Source organism: Loxodonta africana, chromosome X (genome assembly GCF_030014295.1).
Source record: "Loxodonta africana isolate mLoxAfr1 chromosome X, mLoxAfr1.hap2, whole genome shotgun sequence".
NCBI classification, from domain to species: Eukaryota; Metazoa; Chordata; class Mammalia; order Proboscidea; family Elephantidae; genus Loxodonta; species Loxodonta africana.
Genome location: NC_087369.1, coordinates 121,550,234 through 121,571,102, shown reverse-complemented (window position 1 = coordinate 121,571,102; position 20,869 = coordinate 121,550,234). Strand labels below are relative to the sequence as shown.

The window sequence follows — 20,869 nt, the reverse complement described above, 5'->3', positions numbered from 1 at the left end:
AGGGAAAGGTAAGTGGCTTCCGATATTTTTCACTAGCGGAGGCTCCTCTTTGGGAGAGGGCGGACTATTACTAGAAGTTCGTTGGCACTGGGACCACCTTTAAGAAAGATAAGCCGGGTAGCTTGTGTCCGTCCGTCCCCGGCGGAAGTAAAGTAGAGACACCGCGGGGGAGAGGGCGGTGGGAAATTCTGTCAGAGCCGTTGGGTAGTTATTGTACGGCCAGCGGGTTGCTGTGTTTGGCCCCGGGCGAGGTCTCCTCAGCGCGGAAAGATTTATTCCAAGAGAACGAATGAGGACCAGCGAAATGTGCCGCTCGCTCTTTTGTGTGGAGGCACGAGTAGTCTCGACCGTGGCTACTGGCTAAGGGGACTTCGTGCCGCAACCTCGCTCTGCATCCACGAGGTCCCTGAAGGCCCCACCCCTCGGCGCTCGGCTCCTGCTCAGCTTTCCCGGCCTCCGCAGGCGTCCAGCCGGCCGGCCGCGCGTCCCGAGGCCGTTGGCGCCCCGGCCCCCCCGGACCTCCCGAGTCCCCCGGCCCCCGCCGGCCCTCCCGAGCCCCCCTCAGCCCCCCGGCCCCCCCCCCCGAGCCCCCCTCGGCCCCCCGGCCCCCCCCCGAGTCCCCCGCGCCCCACGCCGGGGCCCTGCGCTCCCGTGGGCCGGCCTCGGGGGCGTGGCGAGGCGGGGAGGGGCTGGCCGAGGGCCGAGGCTCTTACCTGTAGCTGTGCGGTGCGGTCCGCTCGCCTTTCGGACCGCGCCCGCGCGCCGCTGACCTCAGTGGCCCGCCGCGGAGCCCACTCTCTCCTCGCCGAGAACCCACCGGCTGGAGAAGCGGGCTCCGGTCGGTACAGGCTTTGCAAACCTGGCGCGAGTTAGCGGAGAAGCTGGTGAGTCCGTGGGTACGGAGGGACCCGGGGACCCGGGCAGCGGTGGGCGGCTAGCGAGCTGCGCCTCTCTCTCCAGGTCACCTAGGAGGCAAGGTGCGAAGGCCAGGGTCTGTTGGCCCCTCAGGAGGTTTTCAAGGGAAATGAGATCAAAGCCTAGGAAGGAGCTGGACTCTTCCTGTGAAAGTTTAGTGCCTCGGGGAAAGAATGGAGTGGTTATTTGCTTCAAACCTCAGCCAGAGGCTGCGAACTCGAGAAAATAGAGACCTAGACTTGTGTTGCCTGGAGCAGGCTGCTGGGCACCCTCCAGTTAGTTAGTATAATTCCGCTAAAGCGTGGCGGTACTGGGGGTGAATGGGGAGGGTGGACCTATTAATTTAATTAGGGATCAAAAGTTCTTGCTGGAAAAAAGTTAACGTGTTTTCTGTAAAGCAAGTGTGATACGACCAGTTCTTTGGAAATACAGGTAACACATTAAAAAAAAAATCATTTCAAACACGGCTGTGCACCTGCCCTCCCATCAGACATTTTGTTAAGGACATTTACAAGCAGCTACTATGGAATAAAAAAAAAATTATTTTTTATGGAATAGTTCATTTCTTAAATTCTTTCTTTCTTAAATGAGGAGTTGCCAAAAAGGCATTGAAATGAGCAAAATGCCCTAGTCTTAGTTCTGCTGAGAAATCTAAAAATTAGTACTGATATGATAAAATTTTGCTTAGTACCTAGTTTTTCAAATAAATCTGTTTCTGCTCCCAGCCTTAAGTGTTTGATACTCTTTGTCTTTAGGCAGTGTGCCCAGCCGCCAGGATTTTTATTTTAATTAATTTTTTTTACATTTGTGTTTAGTGTTTATATTTCTATATAATTGTATGTAGGTATTTATATAACTATGAAGCAAAGAGAAAAAAATGGTATTACAAACAATACATTTGTGATTCTTCCACAAATAATGTGTTTGTGATTCACCTCTCTCCTCTCTCTCTCCCTCCTTCCCTTCCTCCCTCTCCCACTCCCTCTCTGTCTCTCTTGCCCTGTCTACTTTTCCAGTGGGAAAAGGCTACTGCAAATTGCTGACTTCCCTGTGCTTTCTGTGCCCTTCTGAAAGTTTCTGAAGCCATACCAAGGGACTGAAGTTATAACTGGTGAATGATTTCACCGTAATGTGGTTCCAGACCCAGTTGAATGTGTTTTTTTTTTTTTTAAAGGCTTTGGCGGTCTTAAGTAAGATTCACATTCAGACCTCAGAGCCCAGTTAATGGTTTGCAGAGTATTAGGAACTGTGAGTTAACTGGAGTTTTTAATCTAACTTAAGGTATAAGATCTTGTAACTTGGTGTATAGCATAGTGTCCTAAAAAAACTTTCTTAGATTTCATGTATGTATATTGCTTTCTTTTCACCTTTGAGAAAAATCTTCTGAAGAGGTGTGGACCCTAACATTCAAAATTCAAGACACTACAGATAAATCCCACGTAGATAGAAAATAAGATTTAAAAATAAAGATTAAGTTGGAGCAGATTATTCACTTTAGAGAAGATATATTTTATACACACACACACATATATATATAAAGATCTATTTTAGGATTCTTTTATATAACATTTTAGGGGTATTTCAAATAAGTGATAGTTATGAGGGTTGAGTGAAATAATAGACCTAACACAAGCAAGATAATGCCTGGCACATAAAATGCATGCAGTAGATGTTTGTAATGAATAAGTCAAATCAGATTTTAAGTTCTATTTCTGTCACCCCTTCAAGAATAAATGACGTGTGTTGCATGAAGTTTGTGTATTCAAATAGACAGTCTAACCATAAGAGCTGGACTCCTAACTTTTCCTCAAGGTAGCTCAGAGTTCTTGATGCTGGCTCACCCATGGACTGCTTAATTCCTATCAATCCATTATCGTGATTGAAATATTGAAAATTAAGCTCTCGTTTCCTTCAAATCGGACAGAACGTTTCTGCAGGTGGTTGCTGGGTTGATTTCAAACTTTGGTGAGCATGCCTGCAGAAGGCATGTAGTTTGCTTAAGTAGCTACCACTTGTGTTGAACCGTAGTCCTTTATCTGAGAGTCTTAAGAATATCATTAAGTCTAAATCATGTTTCATGACAGCTTTTATCTCATTTGATATACATGGTTGAATGCAAAAGAATTATTATCATGTAACTTGGATTAATTTTGGAAAAATCTTCACGTGTTGGAGTGGAGATAAGGTGACTTTTAGGAATAATCAAGTTATGTCAAATAAGATATATAAGAGCTGTACACACAATTCCAATGAAGACACTGGGCAGGGTCTTGTATAATTTAACTAGTACGGGGAAACCCTGGTGGTGTAGTGGTTAAGTGCCAGGTGCTCTTTGGAAACTCTGTGGGGCAGTTCTACTCTGTCCTATATGGTCGCTATGAGTCAGAGCCGACTCGACAGCACTGGGTTTTTTTTTTTTTTTTTTTGGTTTTTACCAGCAGGGAAGGAGCCTTGGTGTCACAGTGGCTACGCATTCGGCTGCTAACCAAAATGTCAGTGGTTCGAACCCACCAGCTGCTCCTCAGGAGAAAGATGTGGCAGTCTGCTTTCTGAAGATTTACAGCCTCGGAAGCCCTATGGGGCAGTTCTACTCTGTCCTAGAGGGATGCTGAGTCGGATCTACTCTATGGCAGTGGGTTTGGTTTTCACCAGCAGTGGTCAGCAGAGGGAGCAAGAGAAGTTTTTAGTGACTTTCAGTTGCTTTTGTTTTTGTTTTCATGAACTCAAAATCAAGAGATGAGTGAAGGCCAGAATGAACTGCCTCAGGAACTTGAGAACCAGTTTATACTGCGTCTGCCTCCGGTAAGAAACCCTTGAGTCTCCAACCAAGTATTGTCAGTGCATAAATATTAGTTCTGCTTGGATTCTGTAACATTTCTTTTTAAAGTAGGCTATCAAACTCATTTTTTTTTTTATCAAACTCAGAACATTTGTTTCCCAGGAATCATGTTCTATTAAGTAGTCCTATCCTACTGCTTACTCTTTTAGCAACACTTCTTTTGTCCTGTATATACCACCTGTCATGTGGGTTGACTCCCTGGCAAGTAACCGTGACAACGATGAATTCAGTCACTTATCACTGGACAGCCAAGATAAGACGCTTTCAGAATCCTTTCTGTCACCTCCACAGTGGCAGTGAGAGGGACCAGCACTGTGTCTCCTGCAAATTCATCACCGTGCACAGCTTTTGAAGCTCACCTCAACATTTTGTTAGGGTTACTCCACCCACTGATCCCTGTATTCAAGTGTTAGCCTAAGAAAGCTATATTAGTAATGGTATTCAGAAACATGTTTCCCCAATTAGGGTTAATTAATACACCCAGTATACTGCAGCTACACCTTTCCTTAGCAACTAAACTGAAGGGCAGCAATGTGAGGCAGGAATGTAGAGCTTGGAGAAGCCATTAACTGGAGCTACTAAAAAACAACAGTGGGATTAGACTCAGGTTTAAGGTTTATTTGAAGGGAGGGCTTTCTCTACATATCTGTTCTATCACCTGCCAAGTAGGTAATTCATCCTCTGATTTTTTTTCTTCACCTCCTTTTTTAGGAACATGCTTCTACTGTCAGGAAGATGATACGTTCTGGAAACATCGCCATGAAGGATAAACTAAAAATTGATTTACATTGTAAGTAAAAACTTATCATACATTCAACAATAATTTATTAAGGGACTGATATGTGCCAGGCACTATACTAGGTGAAAAAGAAAAGAATATGATCTCCGCCTTTAAGGGCTCACAGTTGAGAGGCTTAAATCACTCTTACCTCTTCACTTAAGAGGAAAGGATGTAAGAATTGTGCAGCTTGAGGGTGAGTAATTATCGTAGTGTGTGTAAGGAAGAACTGAGGGGTCAACTGTGGAATTTTCATACTAGCCCCCTACTATATATTGTTGTTAGGTGCCGTCAAGTCAGTTCCAACTCATGCACAACAGAATGAAACACTGCCTGGTCCTGCGCCATCCTCACAATGGTTGTTATGTTTGAGCCCATTGCTGGTAGCCACTGTGTCAGTCCACCTCATTGAGGGTCTTCCTCTTTTCCGCTGACCCTGTACTCTGCCAAGCATGATGTCCTTCTCCAGGGAATGATCCCTCCTGACGACATGTCTAAAGTATGTGAGACGAAGTCTTGCCATGTTTGCTTCTAAGGAGCGTTCTGGTTGCACTTTTTCCAAGACAGATTTGTTCGTTCTTTTGGCAGTCTGTGATATATTCAATATTCTTTGCTAACACCATAATTCAAAGGCATCAACTCCTTTTCAGTCTTCCGTATTCATTGCCCAACTTTTGTGTGCATATGAGGCGACTGAAAATACCATGGCTTGGGTCAGGCACACTTCAGTCCTCAAAGTAACATCTTTGCTTTTTAACACTTTAAAGAGGTCTTTTGCAGCAGATTTGCCCAGTGCAATGCGTTGTTTGATTTCTTGACTGCTGCTTCCATGGGTGTTGATTGTGGATCCAAATAAAATGAAATCCTTGACAACTTCAATCTTTTCTCTGTTTATCATGATATTGCTTATTGGTTCAGTTGTGAGAGTTTTTTTTTTTCCCCTTTATGTTGAGGTGTAATCCATGCTGAAGGTTGTGGTCTTTGATCTTCATCAGTAAGTGCTTCAAGTCCTAACATTATAGAGGTTGGATTTACCACACATAGGAAAATCACATCAGATGACAAAGTGGTGGGCAATGACAATACTGGGAATCATGGCGTAGCCAAATTGATACACATTTTTTAGGGCCACAATTCAATCCATAACAGCCTATGTACAGGTTCCTCGTGAGCACAATTAAGTGTTCTGGAATTTCCATTCTTCACAATGTCATCCATAATTTGTTATGATCCACACAGTTGAATGCCTTTGCACAGCCAATAAAACACAGGTAAACATCTTTCTGGTATTCTGTGCTTTCAGCCAACATCTGCCTGATATCAGCAATGATAACCCTGTTTCACATCCTCTTCTGAATCTGGCTTGAATTTCTGGCAGTCCCCTGTCAATGTACTGCTGTAACTGTTTTTAAATTATTTTCAGCAAAATTTTACTTGCATGTGATATTAATGATTTTGTTCAATAATTTCTGCATTCTGTTGGATCACTTTTCTTTGCATTGAGCACATACATGGATCTCTTCCAGTTGGTTGGCAAGGTAGCTGTCTTCCAAGTTTCTTGGCATAGACAAGTGATTGCCCAGTTGGTGTTCCATCAATTCCTGGAGCCTTGTTTTTCACCAGTGCCTTTTGTGCAGCTTGAACTTCTTCTTTCAGTACCATTGGTTTTTGACCATATGCTACCTCATGAAATGGCAGAAAGTCGACCTATTCTTTTTGATACTGTGACTCTGTATTCCTTCCATCTTCTTTTGATGCTTCTTCCTGTGTTGTTCAGTATTTTGCCCATAGAATCCTTCAGTATTGCAACTTGAGGCTTGGAATTTTTTCCTTCAGTTCTTTCAGCTTGAGAAGTGCCAAGCATGTCCTTCTATTTTGGTTTTCTTACTACAGATCTTTGCACATTTCATTAGAATACTTTGTCTTCTCAAGCCACCCTTTGAAACCTCCAGTTCAGCTCTCTCATTTCATTATTTCTTCTGTTCACTTTAGCTACTCTACTTTGAAGAGCAAATTTCAGAGTTTCTTCTGACATCTCTTTTGGTCTTTGCTATTTTTTCTGTCTTTTTAAGGACCTTTTGCTTTCTTCATGTGTAATGTCTTTGATGTTATCCCGCAACTCCTTTGGTCTTCGATCATTAGTGTTTAGTGCCTCGAATCTATTCTTGAGATGGTCTTTAAATTCAGATGGGATATACTAAAGGTTGTACTTTGTCTTTTGTGGACTCATTTTAATTTTCTTCAGCTTCACCTTGAGCTTGGGTAGGAACAGTTGATGGTCTGTTTTCACTGTCGGCCCCAACCTTGTTCTTCCTTTTTTTTTAAATTGTACTTTAGATGAAGGTTTACAGAACAAACTAGTTTCTTATCAAACAGTTAGTATGCACATTGTTCTATGGCATTGGTTAACAACGCCAAGACATGTCAACGCCTAGCCTCGTTCTGACCGATGATACTGAGCTTCTGCATCGTCTCCTTCCACAGATGTAGTCAGTTTGATTCCTGTGTATTACACCTGGCCAGATACATGTGTGTAGTCACCATTTATGTTGTTGAAAAAAAGTATTTCCAAAGAACAGGTTATTTGTTTTACAGAATTGTATCATGTGATCTCCGGTGTTGTTTTTGTTACCAAGGCTATGTTTTCCAACTACTGACCCTCCTTCTTTGTTTCTGACTTTCACATTTCAATCACCAGTAATTATCAGTGCATTTTGATTGCATGTTTGATTTCAGACTACAGAAGTTGGTAAAAATCTTCAGTTTCCTCATCTTTGCCATTAGTGTTTGGTGCGTAAATTTGAATGATAATCGTATTAACTACTCTTCCTTGTAAGCGTATGAATGTTATTCTGTCACTGGACAGCGTTGTACTTCAGGAGAGATCTTGAATTGTTCTTTCTGACAGTGAATATGACGCTGTTCCTCTTCAATTTGTCATACCCAGCACAGTAGACCGTAGGATTGTCCAGTTGAAAATGGCCAGTACCAGGCCATTTCAGCTCCCTGATGCCTGGAGTGTGTATCTGTCTTCAAGTGTTCATTTTGTTTTTGACAACTTCCAGTTTTCCTAGGTTCATACTTCATACATTCCACATTCTGATTATTAATAACTATAAGCTTTGTGATTTCTGACTTTCCAAGGCAATGACAAGTCAATATATTCTTTGTTTACAAAGATGAAGTTTTTTTTTTCTTTTAAATAATATTTATTAGGTTTTATAAATACAGGGACTCCTGGTGGCACAGTGGTGAAAAGCTTGGCTGCTGGCCAGCTGCTAACCAAAAGGTTGGCAGTTCGAATCCACCAGCTGCTCCTTGGAGACCATATAGGGCAGTTCTACTCTGTCCTGTAGGATCGCTATGAGTCTGAATCAACTCGGCGGCAACGGGTTTGGTTTTTTTAAATAAATACATAGAAGTATATAAAGAAGAAAAAACAACCCATAATTCCATTATCCACGTAACCCCTTTTGACATTAAAAAAAAAGAAAGGTAATACAAGCACATGGTTAGAAAGTTCAGATAAAACAGCAAGGTTCAATAGCAGTGAAACTCTCCTTCCTCACAGTACCCCAACTCAGATGCCAAAGGTAAATAATATTAACCATTTTTTCTTGTGTTTCCTTACAAGCAGAACTTTTAGGCATAATAACATTTAAATAATTTCTCTCTATATATTTTTAAGTTAATTTACACACAAAAAAATCATGTGGAACACGGTTCTGCATGTTTTTTGTTTTAATATTAGAAAGTTATACCTAAATCCTCTTGTGCTTAAAGACATTCATGTTTGAGATATCTGGGCAGGATTTGGAGTTCAGTATGTTGCAACCGTATAGAATTTTATCTTTGTGACGCTAACTAGAGATTCTAACTGGAGAGTCATTTGCATCATTCTAGGGTCAGTCCAGAAACCCTGGTAATGTAATGGTTAAGAGTTTGGCTGCTCACCAAAAGGTCGGCAATTCAAATCCACCATGCAGTCATTGGAAACCCTGTGGGGCAGTTCTTCTCTGTTCTGCAGGGTCACTTTGAGTCAGAATCAACTTGATGGCAACAGATCTGGTTTTTTTTCAGTTTAGGTCAGTCCTTCCCTCTATATTTTGAACACACGTGTACATTGACACGATTGAATGCTTCTAATGGTGTTAAAATGAATGGGTTTGCATGAATGGAATTTTCCCTTCAGGATAAGAATGAAATATTTACTGTTTCGCCTGTATTTATTTCACAACCATTAACAAGAAACTTAGGTACTTTTGAAGGAGTGACATAAGCTAGGAAAAGAGAGCACCATATACTCTGCCTTTTTTTCCCTGAGAAGTTACTAATCGTGTACACGATGCTAGCATTATGAAAAATGGTAGGTTTCACCGAAATACTAGTCTGTCCCATGTAAGTCTTCATTATTCCAACCCTAGGAGGCTTAAGAGTTCACTGGGATGATGTCAAATTTAATCTTCTGTACTTCTCTTCAGCTGATGGACGTCATGCAGTTGTTCAGGTAGAAGATGTCTCACTAAATGCTAAACTGGTTGATTTGCCCTGTGTTGTTGCAAGCCTGAAAACTCTTGATAAAAAATCGTTTTATAAAACAGCAGATATTTCCCAGGTATGGACTAGTTTTCTTAATCTACTAGCTCTCATATCCTTCAAGGAATTTCTTTCTCCCTCCCATCTCTTTGCTTTAGTGCTCCTTTCCATTTGGTAAGTGGCTGCTTGCCATTGCTAATGTCTGAATGATTGCACAGGAATAAAATGTCATGTTCTGGTTTGGTGTTTGTTCCTTAACTTTTCACTACTTTATTTATCCAAATAGCTTGTACAGTCTGCTGTTTGTCATTCATAGTGACTTTCATTGCTTGAAAACTCTGACCAGCCAGTACCTTCTTCTGAACTTTTCTGCTAAAACAGTATACTGTTAACTTTGGAGGTTAAAATTGGTTCTTATACTCAAGAAAAAGTTTAAACACAGAAGAAAATATTATTTGATGGTTACAAGGGTGGGGAGGGAGGGAGTAGGGTATTCACTAATTAGATAGTGGACAAGAATGATTTCAGGTGAAGGGAAAGACAACACACAATACAGGGGAGGTCAGTACAACTGGACTAAACCAAAAGCAACAAAGTTTCCTGAATACACCCAAACACTTCGAAGGCCAGAGTAGCAGGGATGGGGGTTCTGGGGACCATGGTTTCAGGGGACACCTAGGTCAGGTGGCATAACAAAATGTATTAAGGAACCGTTCTGCATCCCACTTTGGTGAGTGGCATCTGGGGTCTTAAATGCTAGCAAGCGGCCATCTAGGATGCATCAATTGGTCTGAACCCACCTGGAGCAAAGGAGAATGAAGAACACCAAAGACACAAGGTAATTATGTGCCAGAGAGACAGAAAGGGCCACATAAACCAGAAACTACATCAGCCTGAGACCGGAAGAACTAGATGGTGCCCAGCTACCATCAATGACTGCCCTGACAGGGAACGCAACAGAGAATCCCTGATGGAGCAGGAGAACAGTGGGATGCAGACCTCAAATTCTCATAAAAAGACCAGACTTCATGGTCTGATGGAGACTGGAGGGACCCCAGAAGTCATGGCCCCCGGACCCTCTTTTAGCATAAGAGTAGAACCATTCCTGAAGCCAACTCTTCAAACAGGTATTGGACTGGACTATAAGACAGAAAAATGATACTGGTGAGAAGTGGTTTTCTTGGCTCAAGTAGACACATGAGACTATGTGGGCAGCTCTTGTCTGGAGGGGAGATGAGAAGGCAGAGGGGGACAGGAGCTGGCTGAAAAAAAAAAGGGATGCAAAAATAGAGGGTGGAAAGAAGGAGTGTGCTGTCTTATTAGGGGGAGAGCAACTAGGAGTATATAACCCACTGCCATCGAGGAGCATATAGCAAGGTGTATATAAGTTTTTGTATGATAGACTGATTTGATTTCTAAACTTTCATTTAAAGCACAATTAAAAAAACTGGTTCTTATTCGTCGTCACCTCTGCTGTTGATTTCCTCTCTAAATCAAAATGCCAAGATACATCTGTTTTAAAAACATTCCCTCTGCAGTGTTAGGCACCCTAGCCAAAAAACAAAACAAAACTTTTAAGTCCATATACAGTGTTGGCTCACCAAAATGGGGAGAGGAGGAGGAAAGAAAAGAGGGAGGGGGAGAGAGAGAGATTGTGTGTGTATGTGTGTGTGTGATACTTGGTTTCCTGGAAACGCCAAATATCATTCTCTCTACTTCTGTGCCCCAGGATTTCTGTTGTTAGGAATGAGCATGATTGATTACTAACCCAAGATTTGGGCCCATAGTCAACTTCTTTGTCTGTGTTAAATGTAGATGCTCGTGTGCACCACTGATGGTGATCTGCAGTCTTCTCCAGAACAATCAGTAAGTTCTACTGATGCTAAAGACATCGAGGCAGATGATGGGAAGAGACGGAAAAAATATAACTGGAAACATGGCAGTAAGTCACCAACCCCTTGGTCATTCTCACTGACACTGGTTACCTGCTGAATCCTGAATACTTAGGAACCAGGGACCTGTCACCACACTTAAACATTTGGTTCATTAGGCTCTCAGGCACACTTACGGGAAAGAGGCATGGCTTGAGTTGGTGGCTTACAGCATGAGCTTTCACTTCATCAAATTCAGATAGATGTATGACTACCATCAATCATATATATGTTTTACTGTGTTGTATTTGTTTTAGTTACTCCACCACTTAAGAATGTCAGAAAGAGAAGGTTCCGGAAAATAAAAAAAAAGGTTAGTTGCATGGTATTCGTATATTTGTTGGGTGGATTGGAAGAAGATTATGAGTGGGATGGAAAAGGCAGTAAGTCAGCTGGGGATTAATTTGTTCATTTATTCATATGTTCAGTGAACATTCATTGAGAATTAACTAAATGCCAGACACTGTGTACTAGCGTTTGGGAATATAGCTAGTGAATAAAAACAGACCTGATCCTTGAGATTATAGGCTAGGCATTTAGGGAGCCGAAAGTGTCATTAATTTGAAATGTCTGCTAATGGTTTTAGTTTGCAATTGTGAGATCTGGTGTTAAAGTGAACCCATCCAGAACCTGAGAATTAAGAACTGTACTGTATATTCCTTACCTTTGGGCAAGCTACAAGGATACTGTGGCTTGGCTTTTTCTTTTTTTTTTTTAATTAAACTTTCTTATTTTGAGGTAATTGTAGATTCATATGCAGTTGAAAGAAATAAGAGAGACATCCTGTGTACCTTTACCCAGTTTTCTCAGTGGATTTGGTTTGGTTATAGTCTTTTGTCAGATATGTGGCTTGCAGGTTTTCCAAAAGTTTTATAGTTTTAAGTTTTACATTTAAGTTTGTGAGTTAATTTTTGTATATGTGAGGTTCATTGTTTTGCCTATGAATATCCAGTTGCGCCAGCACCATTTTTTAAAAAGGCGTGCTTTCCTCCATTATATTGCTTTTGCATAGTTGTCAAAAATCAATCTGACATATTTGTGTGGGCCTAGTTCTGGGTTCTGTATTCTGTTCCATTGGTCAATATGTCAAACCCTCTACTAGTACCACACTGTATCTTTATAATAAGTCTTGAAATCAGGTAGACTGATTTCTCTCAGTTTAGTTTTCTTTGTCAAGATTGTTTTAGCTGTTCCAGGGCCTGTGCTTTTCCATGCAAATTTTAGAATAAGCTTCTCTGTGTCCACAAAAAAACATGCTAGAATTTTTACAGACATTCTCTTAAATGTATAGACCATTTCGGGGAGAATTGAGAATTGGACACAATTGCCTTGGCTTTTATATTGTCAGTCGACAGCATTTATTGAGTGCCTACTAAATGTAAAACTAAGTTAAGAATAATTGTAGAGCTCTTTAAGTTTTACTGAGGTGGAGTAATCATAATATAACATCGTTGTTTATTGTGTTTTATTTCTTAGTCCACTGATGTCAAAGAAATAGAAGAAATCAGTTTTGCTGAGGTACAGCAATCGTAATATCACTTTATTGTTTACCATTTGTATGTTTCATTTCATAATTCATTGGTTTCAAAGAAATCAAAGGTTATTTTCAAGCCTTCCTCCTCACCTATTACCCCGTCCGGTACTCACATACGTAGAATTTGATTAATTGAAAAATGACTTTGTTGTTTAGTGTCTGATCAACTCTGAGGGGAAAAGATACTTTGGCCGGTGACCCTGTATATTCTAATCTGCTTTTTTGAGTGTGCGTGATATTTATTTAAAAAACCATTTCTTAGAAGCCAGTGTTAACTTTTACCAGCAGTTGTTTGCTATTGCTTATTCTTCCTCAAAGTCTTAACTTCTATTCATGGCATGACAAATTGGTTGCTGTGGAGATAATTTTCTAAAACTGGATTCAAGGAAGAACATGAAGCTAAGACCTAGTCTTTGTAGGAACATCTATAATAATAAAGATGCGGGGAAGTGGAATCTGGAAATTTGAGTCTTTAAACGAAATCACTTCTAAATAATAAGTAATTATAGTTCTTTGTCAGTATGAGTCAGGGCAAATAATTAATAACAGGCTTAAGGTTTGTGCCTCTGAGAAGGGTCTGTACCATAGAGTTGCAGATTGAAAAGATTAAATGTTTCAAGGAATTTGGTTGATTGGAAAAAAATAAGCTTAATGTACAAAAATTCAGACCCTGATCAAAGAGTCCTTCATAAACAGTTCTAATTAAAGTAGAAATTTGGTTGGATGGGCATCTAAAGAGGCCTAATAGTTTGAATTCATTTGTATGTAGGAAAAGGAGCACTTCTACAGAATACAGAGTGTTAAATGACATTACTGGTGTTTTCCCCCACTTTGGTTTAGTACACTGAATCTCCAGATGTGGAAAAGGAAGTGAAGAGACTGCTGTGTTCAGATGCTGAAGCTGTCAGTGCCCGTATCCTTTTATACCAAACATTTTCTGTTTACTCTGTTCCAGCCTGCATGCACTTGATGACAAGCCCTTGCTTCTGGTATTTGTGTACCATTTTGATGTATAGAACTTAAGATTTTTGGAAGTATTACTTGCTAGCTTTTTTTTTTTAACTCATAATGCTGAAAGTTTAGTTGTGTAATTCAATATAAGGCACTTCTCCAAACCGGGAATCCAGATATAAATGGCCTTAAGTTGGACTAAATTGCCTCTTCCCTTTCAACGGTGGTTTCTCTTTTCCTTCTCCTTTTTCTTTAACCACCCCTCCTTTCAGGATGGGAAGTCATTGCTGATGGTGAAACCGGGGAAATAGAAAGCCAAGGCACCGTTCCAAGCTTTGAGTTTTCCTCAGGAATGACTGGCCACAAGCGGGGTCCTTTCTTATCAGGTATGTTACTAAAGGCAAAGCAGGAGCTGCAGAGAGGGCATGTATTGACTAAGTGTAAGATCGTTCTCCATGGACTCACAGGCCAATCACAGAAAAAGGATGTCTTTGTTTTTCTTCCCTCAGTGTTTGGGGCGGTTTTCAACTGGCGTTCTAATCTGCCATCCATCCCTGGTATTCTGACCTCCGGTGGGCCCTTGGATTCTCTAAATGTCTTGATCATTAAATACATGCAAAGAATGTTGCAGTGTTTCATATTCTCTGCCCTTGTTTTGTGAAGGGAATAATCTTCTTTAAGAAAAAATGATTTATAAAAGGCACTGGCTGCCCGGTGAATTTGAGGGTAAGGAATATAATTATAGTTGTAGTGGGAAACATTTCAAAAGCTTCAGATAGTTTCACCTTCCTCTTGTTTAAAACCAGCAGAATATGAAGTTCTTCGAGAGCTGTTCCCTGATTATAGCAGTGATGATGATGATGACGACGATGATGAGAAGCAGGAGGAGGAAGAGGAGGAACCTGAAGAGTATGATGAGGAGGAAGAGGAGAAAGACGACAGTGAGGATGAGGACGAGGAAGAAGAAGAGGGAGAGGAGGAGAACAAGCAGGGAGAGGAGGAGAACAAGCAGGGAGAGGAGGAGAACAAGCAGGGAGAGGAGGAGAACAAGCAGAGAGAGGAGGAGAACAAGCAGGGAGAGGAGGAGAACAAGGAGGAAGAGGATTCTGAAGAGGATCTGAAAAGGGAGCTACAGGCCAAGTTCACTGAACTAGGCCATTATGAGGCAAAGGAAGCAAAAAGTTTAATAGGTAAGTCAGAGGGAAAAAAGGGGATGGGGCAGGGTGGGTGGCAGTGCTAAAGGTTAACTCTAAACACACATTAGATGCAGGGTTAAGTTTGAGAAGTTATTCCTCAGATGTGTGGTGGAGTTTTAGTTGATTTGGGTCCAGGTCTGCTATTTTAGGCAATATTTAGGTACATAAAGTTTCTATCTCCGTTAGTCATGGAACTTCAGAAGCAGATTTGTGACATGGAGAAGACGCTCAAACAGACTCGGGGCAGAATAAAAAGACAAGTGAGTCTTATCAATAAAGTGGAACACTCAGCACTCAGGGTAAGTTCTTGTTGGCTGATTCAAAGAAATTCTGATATCTTACTTCCCAGATCCCATCTTTTGTTTCCACTCATGTCATCTCTGTGCATTATCTTTTTCATTCATGAACCTGAACAACCTCTTAGAGACTCAGTAAAAGATAGCCTTGTTTCCTTTTACCTGAGTGATTTTAATCTTACGTAAGCATTTTTAGGAAGGTACCAGGTGACTTGAGATAATAATAGCCAATATTTATTGAGCATTTACTATGTGATGGACAAATAAAATTTTTTAAATTTTTATTGTGCTTTAAGTGAAAGTTTACAAACCAAATGAGTCCCTCATACAAAAACTTATATACACCTTGCTATATACTCCTGGTTGCTCTCCCTCTAATGAGACAGCACACTCCTTCCCTCCACTCTCTATTTTCATGTCCATTCGGCCAGCTTCTGACCCCCTCTGAGCTCTCATCTCCCCTCTAGACAAGAGATGCCAACATAGCCTCGTGTGTCTACTTGATCCAAGAAGCTCATTCCTCACCAGTATCACTTTCTGTCCCGTAGTCCAGTCCAATCCCTGTCTGAAGAGTTGGCTTTGGGAATGGTTCCTGTCTTGGGCTAACAGAAGGTCTGGGGACCATGACCTCTGGGGTCCTTCTAGTCTCAGACCGTTAAGTCTGGTCTTTTTATGAGAATTTGGGGTCTGCATCCCACTGCTCTCCTGCTCCCTCAGGGGTTCTCTGCTGTGTTCCCTGCCAGGGCAGTCACCGGTTGTAGCCGGGCACCATCTGGTTCTTCTGGTCTCAGGCTGAGGTAGTCTCTGGCTTATGTGGCCCTTTCTGTCTCTTAGAATAGCTAAGTATTTTACATATATTATCTTATTCTCACATCCCTGAAACATAGGAACTCTTAATACTTCCATTTTATAGATAAAAGAAATTGAAACTCAAAGAGGTTAAGTAACTTGCCAAGTACCATAGTAACTGGTAGAGCATAGATTGAACCTTGTTGTGTTTGTACCAAAATGTATTCAGTTGCAGTGGAAGAGAAGAAACTAAATTGATTTTAAAATTTTATAGTGCATGCTTGAATGAGAGTAACTGGCTTTATTTTTATTAATACATGTTTATAAAAGCTTCAACTAACGGAAAACGTGTGTTCAGGCCATGTTTACTTCCCTTTTCATAGTGAGGGAAAATCTGAAGCATCTGGGGAAATCCTTGCCAGATTTCATTTTCTGTAGATCTGTAGTCATTGAAGGGAACCAGTTTGACACAACTAATTTAAGGTATTGTTCTTTAGAATTACAAAATGAGATAAGAGATGTAGACATATTTTGAAAGATATATGGTATTATTATGATCATTGTTGTATGCAGTACTAGTTAGGAATGGTAATATTCTGTTCTAGAGAGGGAAATGGAGGAGCCAGCACCAAACTCTAAGCCAACTCCTAATAGGTCACCACAGCCAAAGGATTTGTGCTAAACTAGGAAAAAGTCACACGAAGACATTCTAACCATTTATTTTAGGGCAAGAAAAAAATGTATTGCAGGATGTATAAAATCAAATAGGATGGAGCTGTAGTTAGGGAGTATAGCTTTTATACTCCAGATATATATATATATTTTTAACAGCATTCTTTTGTTATGACTGACCATTTTCCTACTTAGCAAATTATTTGCCAAACTCTTTGTCTCTCTTGGTTCTCTTTTTTTATTTTTAAACTCAGTATTCATCATTTATATCATTTGTTTTCCAGACTCATTTACAGTTTGTGCTGGAGCAGCTTAAATTACAGGAAAAGGAAAAAATTGAGCAGGTGAGAAGTGTGTTTTCAAACCAACCAAAAACATTTGATACAAAGAACCCTCCCACCCTCCCCCCAATTTTGTTTCTAGCTGTTCCTCTTACTGAATTGGGCAGGAATAGAAGTGGCCCAATCTAAACAAGGGTAGCAGGATGGAACAAGGCCGCTGTGAAAACTTACTCATTCAACAAATACTGAGTACCTATCCCAACAGCCTTATCTCCTAATTCTTAGAATATGGCTATAGTGAGCTGTATCTCTTGCCCCTACAGTGAGCTGAATTCTCTGTACACTTTTCCCAGAAGCACAAATTCCTCACAGCAGGCATATCCAATTTTAAAGTATCCTTTTGTAAGTTTGGCATCATTGCCACAGTAGTGCGCGTGCATTTTTGACAGTGGCACCATTCTTTGGAGCATTGTAAGACTAAGACCTCGTAAATGCCAAGCAACAGTTATTTTTGTTTGACATAAGTAAATTCTACATCAAGTAATGAAACTCAGGATTGCATATGAATTTTTCATGTTTTTCTGCCTTTCCCTACAGCTTATTTCCCTACAGAAACAATTAAAATATGTTCTGGAGAAGTGAGAAGGACCTTCAGCCTGGCACACGAACCTTGGATTCACCATCCAGACTGAACACCAAATCAAACTGTTTGTGTCTGTCCATTTATTTGCCTTATGTTGAATTAGTTGTATTTGCTTCTCTGAGCCTTTCAGCCAGTTATAGTGTATTCAAAGTTTGTAGTCACGTAGAAAGGGACAGGGTATAAAAACGTAGTAGACTTAAAGTCCCAACTCAATTATGGGACCTTGTTTCTCTTTATCAATTTGAGAATAACTTCTCTTGTTTCTGCTCTGTCGTGCCAGCAAAAGATTCAGTCATGCTTGGCGAAGGCAGAGAGTCTAAACTTGGAGGCTATATAGCTAGTTTGCGTGTTTTCACTTTTCCCTCTCCTGTCTGTTTTAAGTATTTTCTCCAACATAGAGAAAAAGAAGTCATTTCTACCAAGAGCTAAGACCTGCCACAGTGAATTTAAGTGCCTACCTCGCAGCAGTTAGTACTAGGTTGTGTTAACGTCTCTATTCATGTAATAGGGGCTGCTTTCCTGCTCAGGGATGATTTCTTGCTGCTGCTGTCTTTGTTCTGTTGTTGTGTTTTTGTGATTGTGGCTGATTGTTATTAGCCAGCTAAGGGGGGAGTAGTGAGGCAGAGCAGAGATGAAGAAAATTCTGAGCTGGCGTCCTTATTCGGAGCCTTCACATCCTAATCTCCACCAGAAACGGTCAGGGAAAACCAGATGGCCTGTGATGGCTGTGAACAACCGTGGTTGGTTTTTTAAAAGCTGTGTTATGAAGATGTTTTGATCTGTATTCTTTAAAGAATAAATCAGTTCTTTGTTTTAAATGGATTTCTGGCATTTCAGTAAACCATCCCTATGAAGAGAGCACTCACATCTAAAGGGAAACTCATGAGACAAACAACAGACTCCACAATTAGGAAATGACAGTAAGCTGCTGTCAGTACTGGGACATCCTTCTAGAGAGTTCTTATGGAAACTCCTCGTGAACTAAGCAAACAATCTCATTAACCACATATAGTATTGGATTTGGAGAACGAGGGTATAGGGAAGAGATAAAAATGGCATCTCCGATATTTAAACAGAATGATCCTGTAGTGGAATGAACACAAGGTTGAAATCTCGGCTCTGCCACACTTGTTGGGCAAGTTCCTACACCCTTTAGAACTTCTAGTTCCTCCTCTTAAATCAAGGGTAATAATGCCTACCACCAAGAGGGATCTGAAGGTTTTCTGAAAGTAATCCAGCTACATCCAGTTCTGGTCACAATTGAAGAAGTTGGTGCTGCTCTAGGAGTTACACTCTAGTTATCTCTGCTGCTTTTAGTCCTATTTCATGTCAAAGTTCAAAGCCAAGGGCAGAGAAGAGGAGGTCAGTGTGTGGGCAGGACCTATTGAGGCAGTATGAAGACAGAAGACATGCTGGGGGGAAATGGAGGGAAAGAAGACTAAGGGAGATAGGCATGATAAGGGCAAACAAAATGAATCCGAGATTAGGAGAGAAGTCAGAAGACAGCTTGAAAACTAAGAATATTTTTTCAGAAAACAAGAATGGAAAAGAGAATAAAGGAGAAATAAAGGAAAGGAATTGAGTGCCAGAGACAACATGAGGGTAGAAGCTGAGTTTGAAAAGAAGATAGGCCTTTCCAGATGAATGAAGAGAGGGAAATAGAGCAGAAACGGATATAAAGTACCCTGGGTACGTGGCTGGAGATACTAAGGCCAGTGAGAGTGGCACATGTGCAACAGGTGCCACCTGGGCATAAGCGAGGTAGAAGAGCCCTAGGCCAAGCCCTGCTCATTAGTGCAGCCCAAGAACAGCCAGGGCTCTGTTGAGAGACAGGGTGGTGGGGGAGACAATAGCATGGGGCAAGGGAAAACTAGCTTGTCTGCAGTGCCTTTCCATTCTCTTTGCTACCACTTCTCTCGGCAACCCAGGGTAACTGCCTCATCACTGCCTTCTAGCAACCAGAGGCTTTTTGCTGCTGTGTCTCCCCACCCCACATTCAACACACACACACTGACATCTCACAAAGTTTTCCTTTTCTGTATAGCTCGGTGATTCTCAGACTTTGCCACATTAGAGACCTGCAGTGTCCAGGATGGTATCCACTAGCTGTGTGTGGCTATTAAGCCCTTGACATATGGCCAGCCCCAGTTGAGATGAACTGTAAGTGAAACCACAAAAAGACATGTGGGATTTCAGTAGGGAAACTGTTCTGCGCCAGCGCCCAGCTGACCTTGAAATGCATCCACAGAAGCCATGTAGGCAAGGCTCAACCACAGCTGACTCAGGTCATGGCAAAATGCAATGTGGGCCTCCCAGAACATGGGCAGACAGGCAGTCTTTCTGAAGAGCTGCTACAATACCGTTTCTCATTCGCCTCCCTATCTTGAGGGAGGCTGCCATAAGGCAGGTTCTCATCCACCTCATTCTGGTGAAAAATAGGACTTTTGCCTGTCCCCACCCCTGTAGGATACAGCTGCAGGCCAGAAAACTGCTTAGCTGCAGGATGGAATTGGCTACTCAGCAACAGGGTGCCCCACTACTCACGTTGAGTGTCATCTGGACCCTTTTGTTTCAGTGTCGTCCTGTGAGAGGACGCAGTTGCTGGTTTTGCTTTTAGTATCAGTAATATGCTATGAATCTATCTGGGCTTCTTGCTGCTTTGCAAGCTGCTTTACAAGCTGAATCTGTCAGCCTACTTAACAATTTTGAAGACTTGAGGATGGAGAAGGACCGGGGAATGTTTTGATCTGTTATACATAAGGTCTCCATGAGTCGGAGCCGACTCAATGGCAGCAAACGACAGTACAAAAAATACATAGAACGTCTCAGTAATTGTTTTATAAATAAAATTTCATCTATTTTTACTTTTTTTTTATGTGGCTGCTAGAAAACTTAAAATTCACATGTGTGCCTCCAATATTTGTATCAGAGAGAAAAGAAAAACTGGTGATGAGGAAGAGCAACTGATAGGGTTTTATCTTGCCAGAAAATGGCATTTAAAAAATTATCACCATCAATTCACAAGGACATTTAAACACCAAAATATATGTATTTAGTCCTAATCTCAGAATGGAGCCCTGGTGATGCAGTGGTTAAGAGGTCACCTGCTAACCAAAAGGCTGGCAGTTCAAATCTACTAGCTACTCCTTGGAAACCCTATGGGGCAGTTCTACCCTGTCCTATAGGGTTGCTATGAGTTGGAATCGACTTGATGGCAACAGGTTGGTTCTTTTTTTCTTTAATCTCAGAATAAAGGGTAGACCTTTAAATTGAATAAATGTAACTCTATGGAAAAACTCACTCCATTGCCCTGATTTTTCTCATCTTGCTTCAGACTGGTGAAAAATCCCTCAGACTGATGAGGATGGTATTTAGGAACTATTGCTATATAGAGCTCATCCCATGAGGGGATAACTAGTTGTCTTTTGTAGGGCCTTGAGAGGCAAAATCCAGGTAACAGTGGCAGATGGGGCAAGTCGGGGTGATTTTTTTTGTCCCTTAGGTATTG

At 41.3% G+C, this 20,869-nt stretch overlaps 1 protein-coding gene across 1 annotated transcript; it reads left to right on the top strand.

Moving 5' to 3' along the window:
• Nucleotides 1-3,387: 3,387 nt before the first annotated feature.
• TAF7L (TATA-box binding protein associated factor 7 like) lies at nt 3,388-19,954 on the top strand. The gene is made up of 13 exons (XM_064278453.1): nt 3,388-3,717; nt 4,466-4,544; nt 9,014-9,147; nt 10,884-11,010; nt 11,257-11,312; nt 12,476-12,517; nt 13,374-13,446; nt 13,757-13,870; nt 14,291-14,674; nt 14,867-15,158; nt 16,204-16,285; nt 16,722-16,781; nt 17,316-19,954. Exons 1-13 carry the CDS (start codon nt 3,652-3,654, stop codon nt 17,358-17,360), a joined length of 1,554 nt encoding a protein of 517 aa, XP_064134523.1. The 5' UTR covers nt 3,388-3,651; the 3' UTR covers nt 17,361-19,954.
• The last annotated feature ends 915 nt before the right edge of the window (nt 19,955-20,869 follow it).

What these genes read in the sequence shown, in the direction of transcription:
- TAF7L (XM_064278453.1), top strand. Translation starts at nt 3,652, where the DNA reads ATGAGTGAAGGCCAGAATGAACTGCCTCAGGAACTTGAGAACCAGTTT. An exon ending in TACAAAATGAGATAAGAGAT is followed by an intron (nt 16,286 to 16,721) that starts GTAGACATATTT and finishes TTTGTTTTCCAG; the next exon opens with ACTCATTTACAGTTTGTGCT. An exon ending in AAAAGGAAAAAATTGAGCAG is followed by an intron (nt 16,782 to 17,315) that starts GTGAGAAGTGTG and finishes CTTTCCCTACAG; the next exon opens with CTTATTTCCCTACAGAAACA.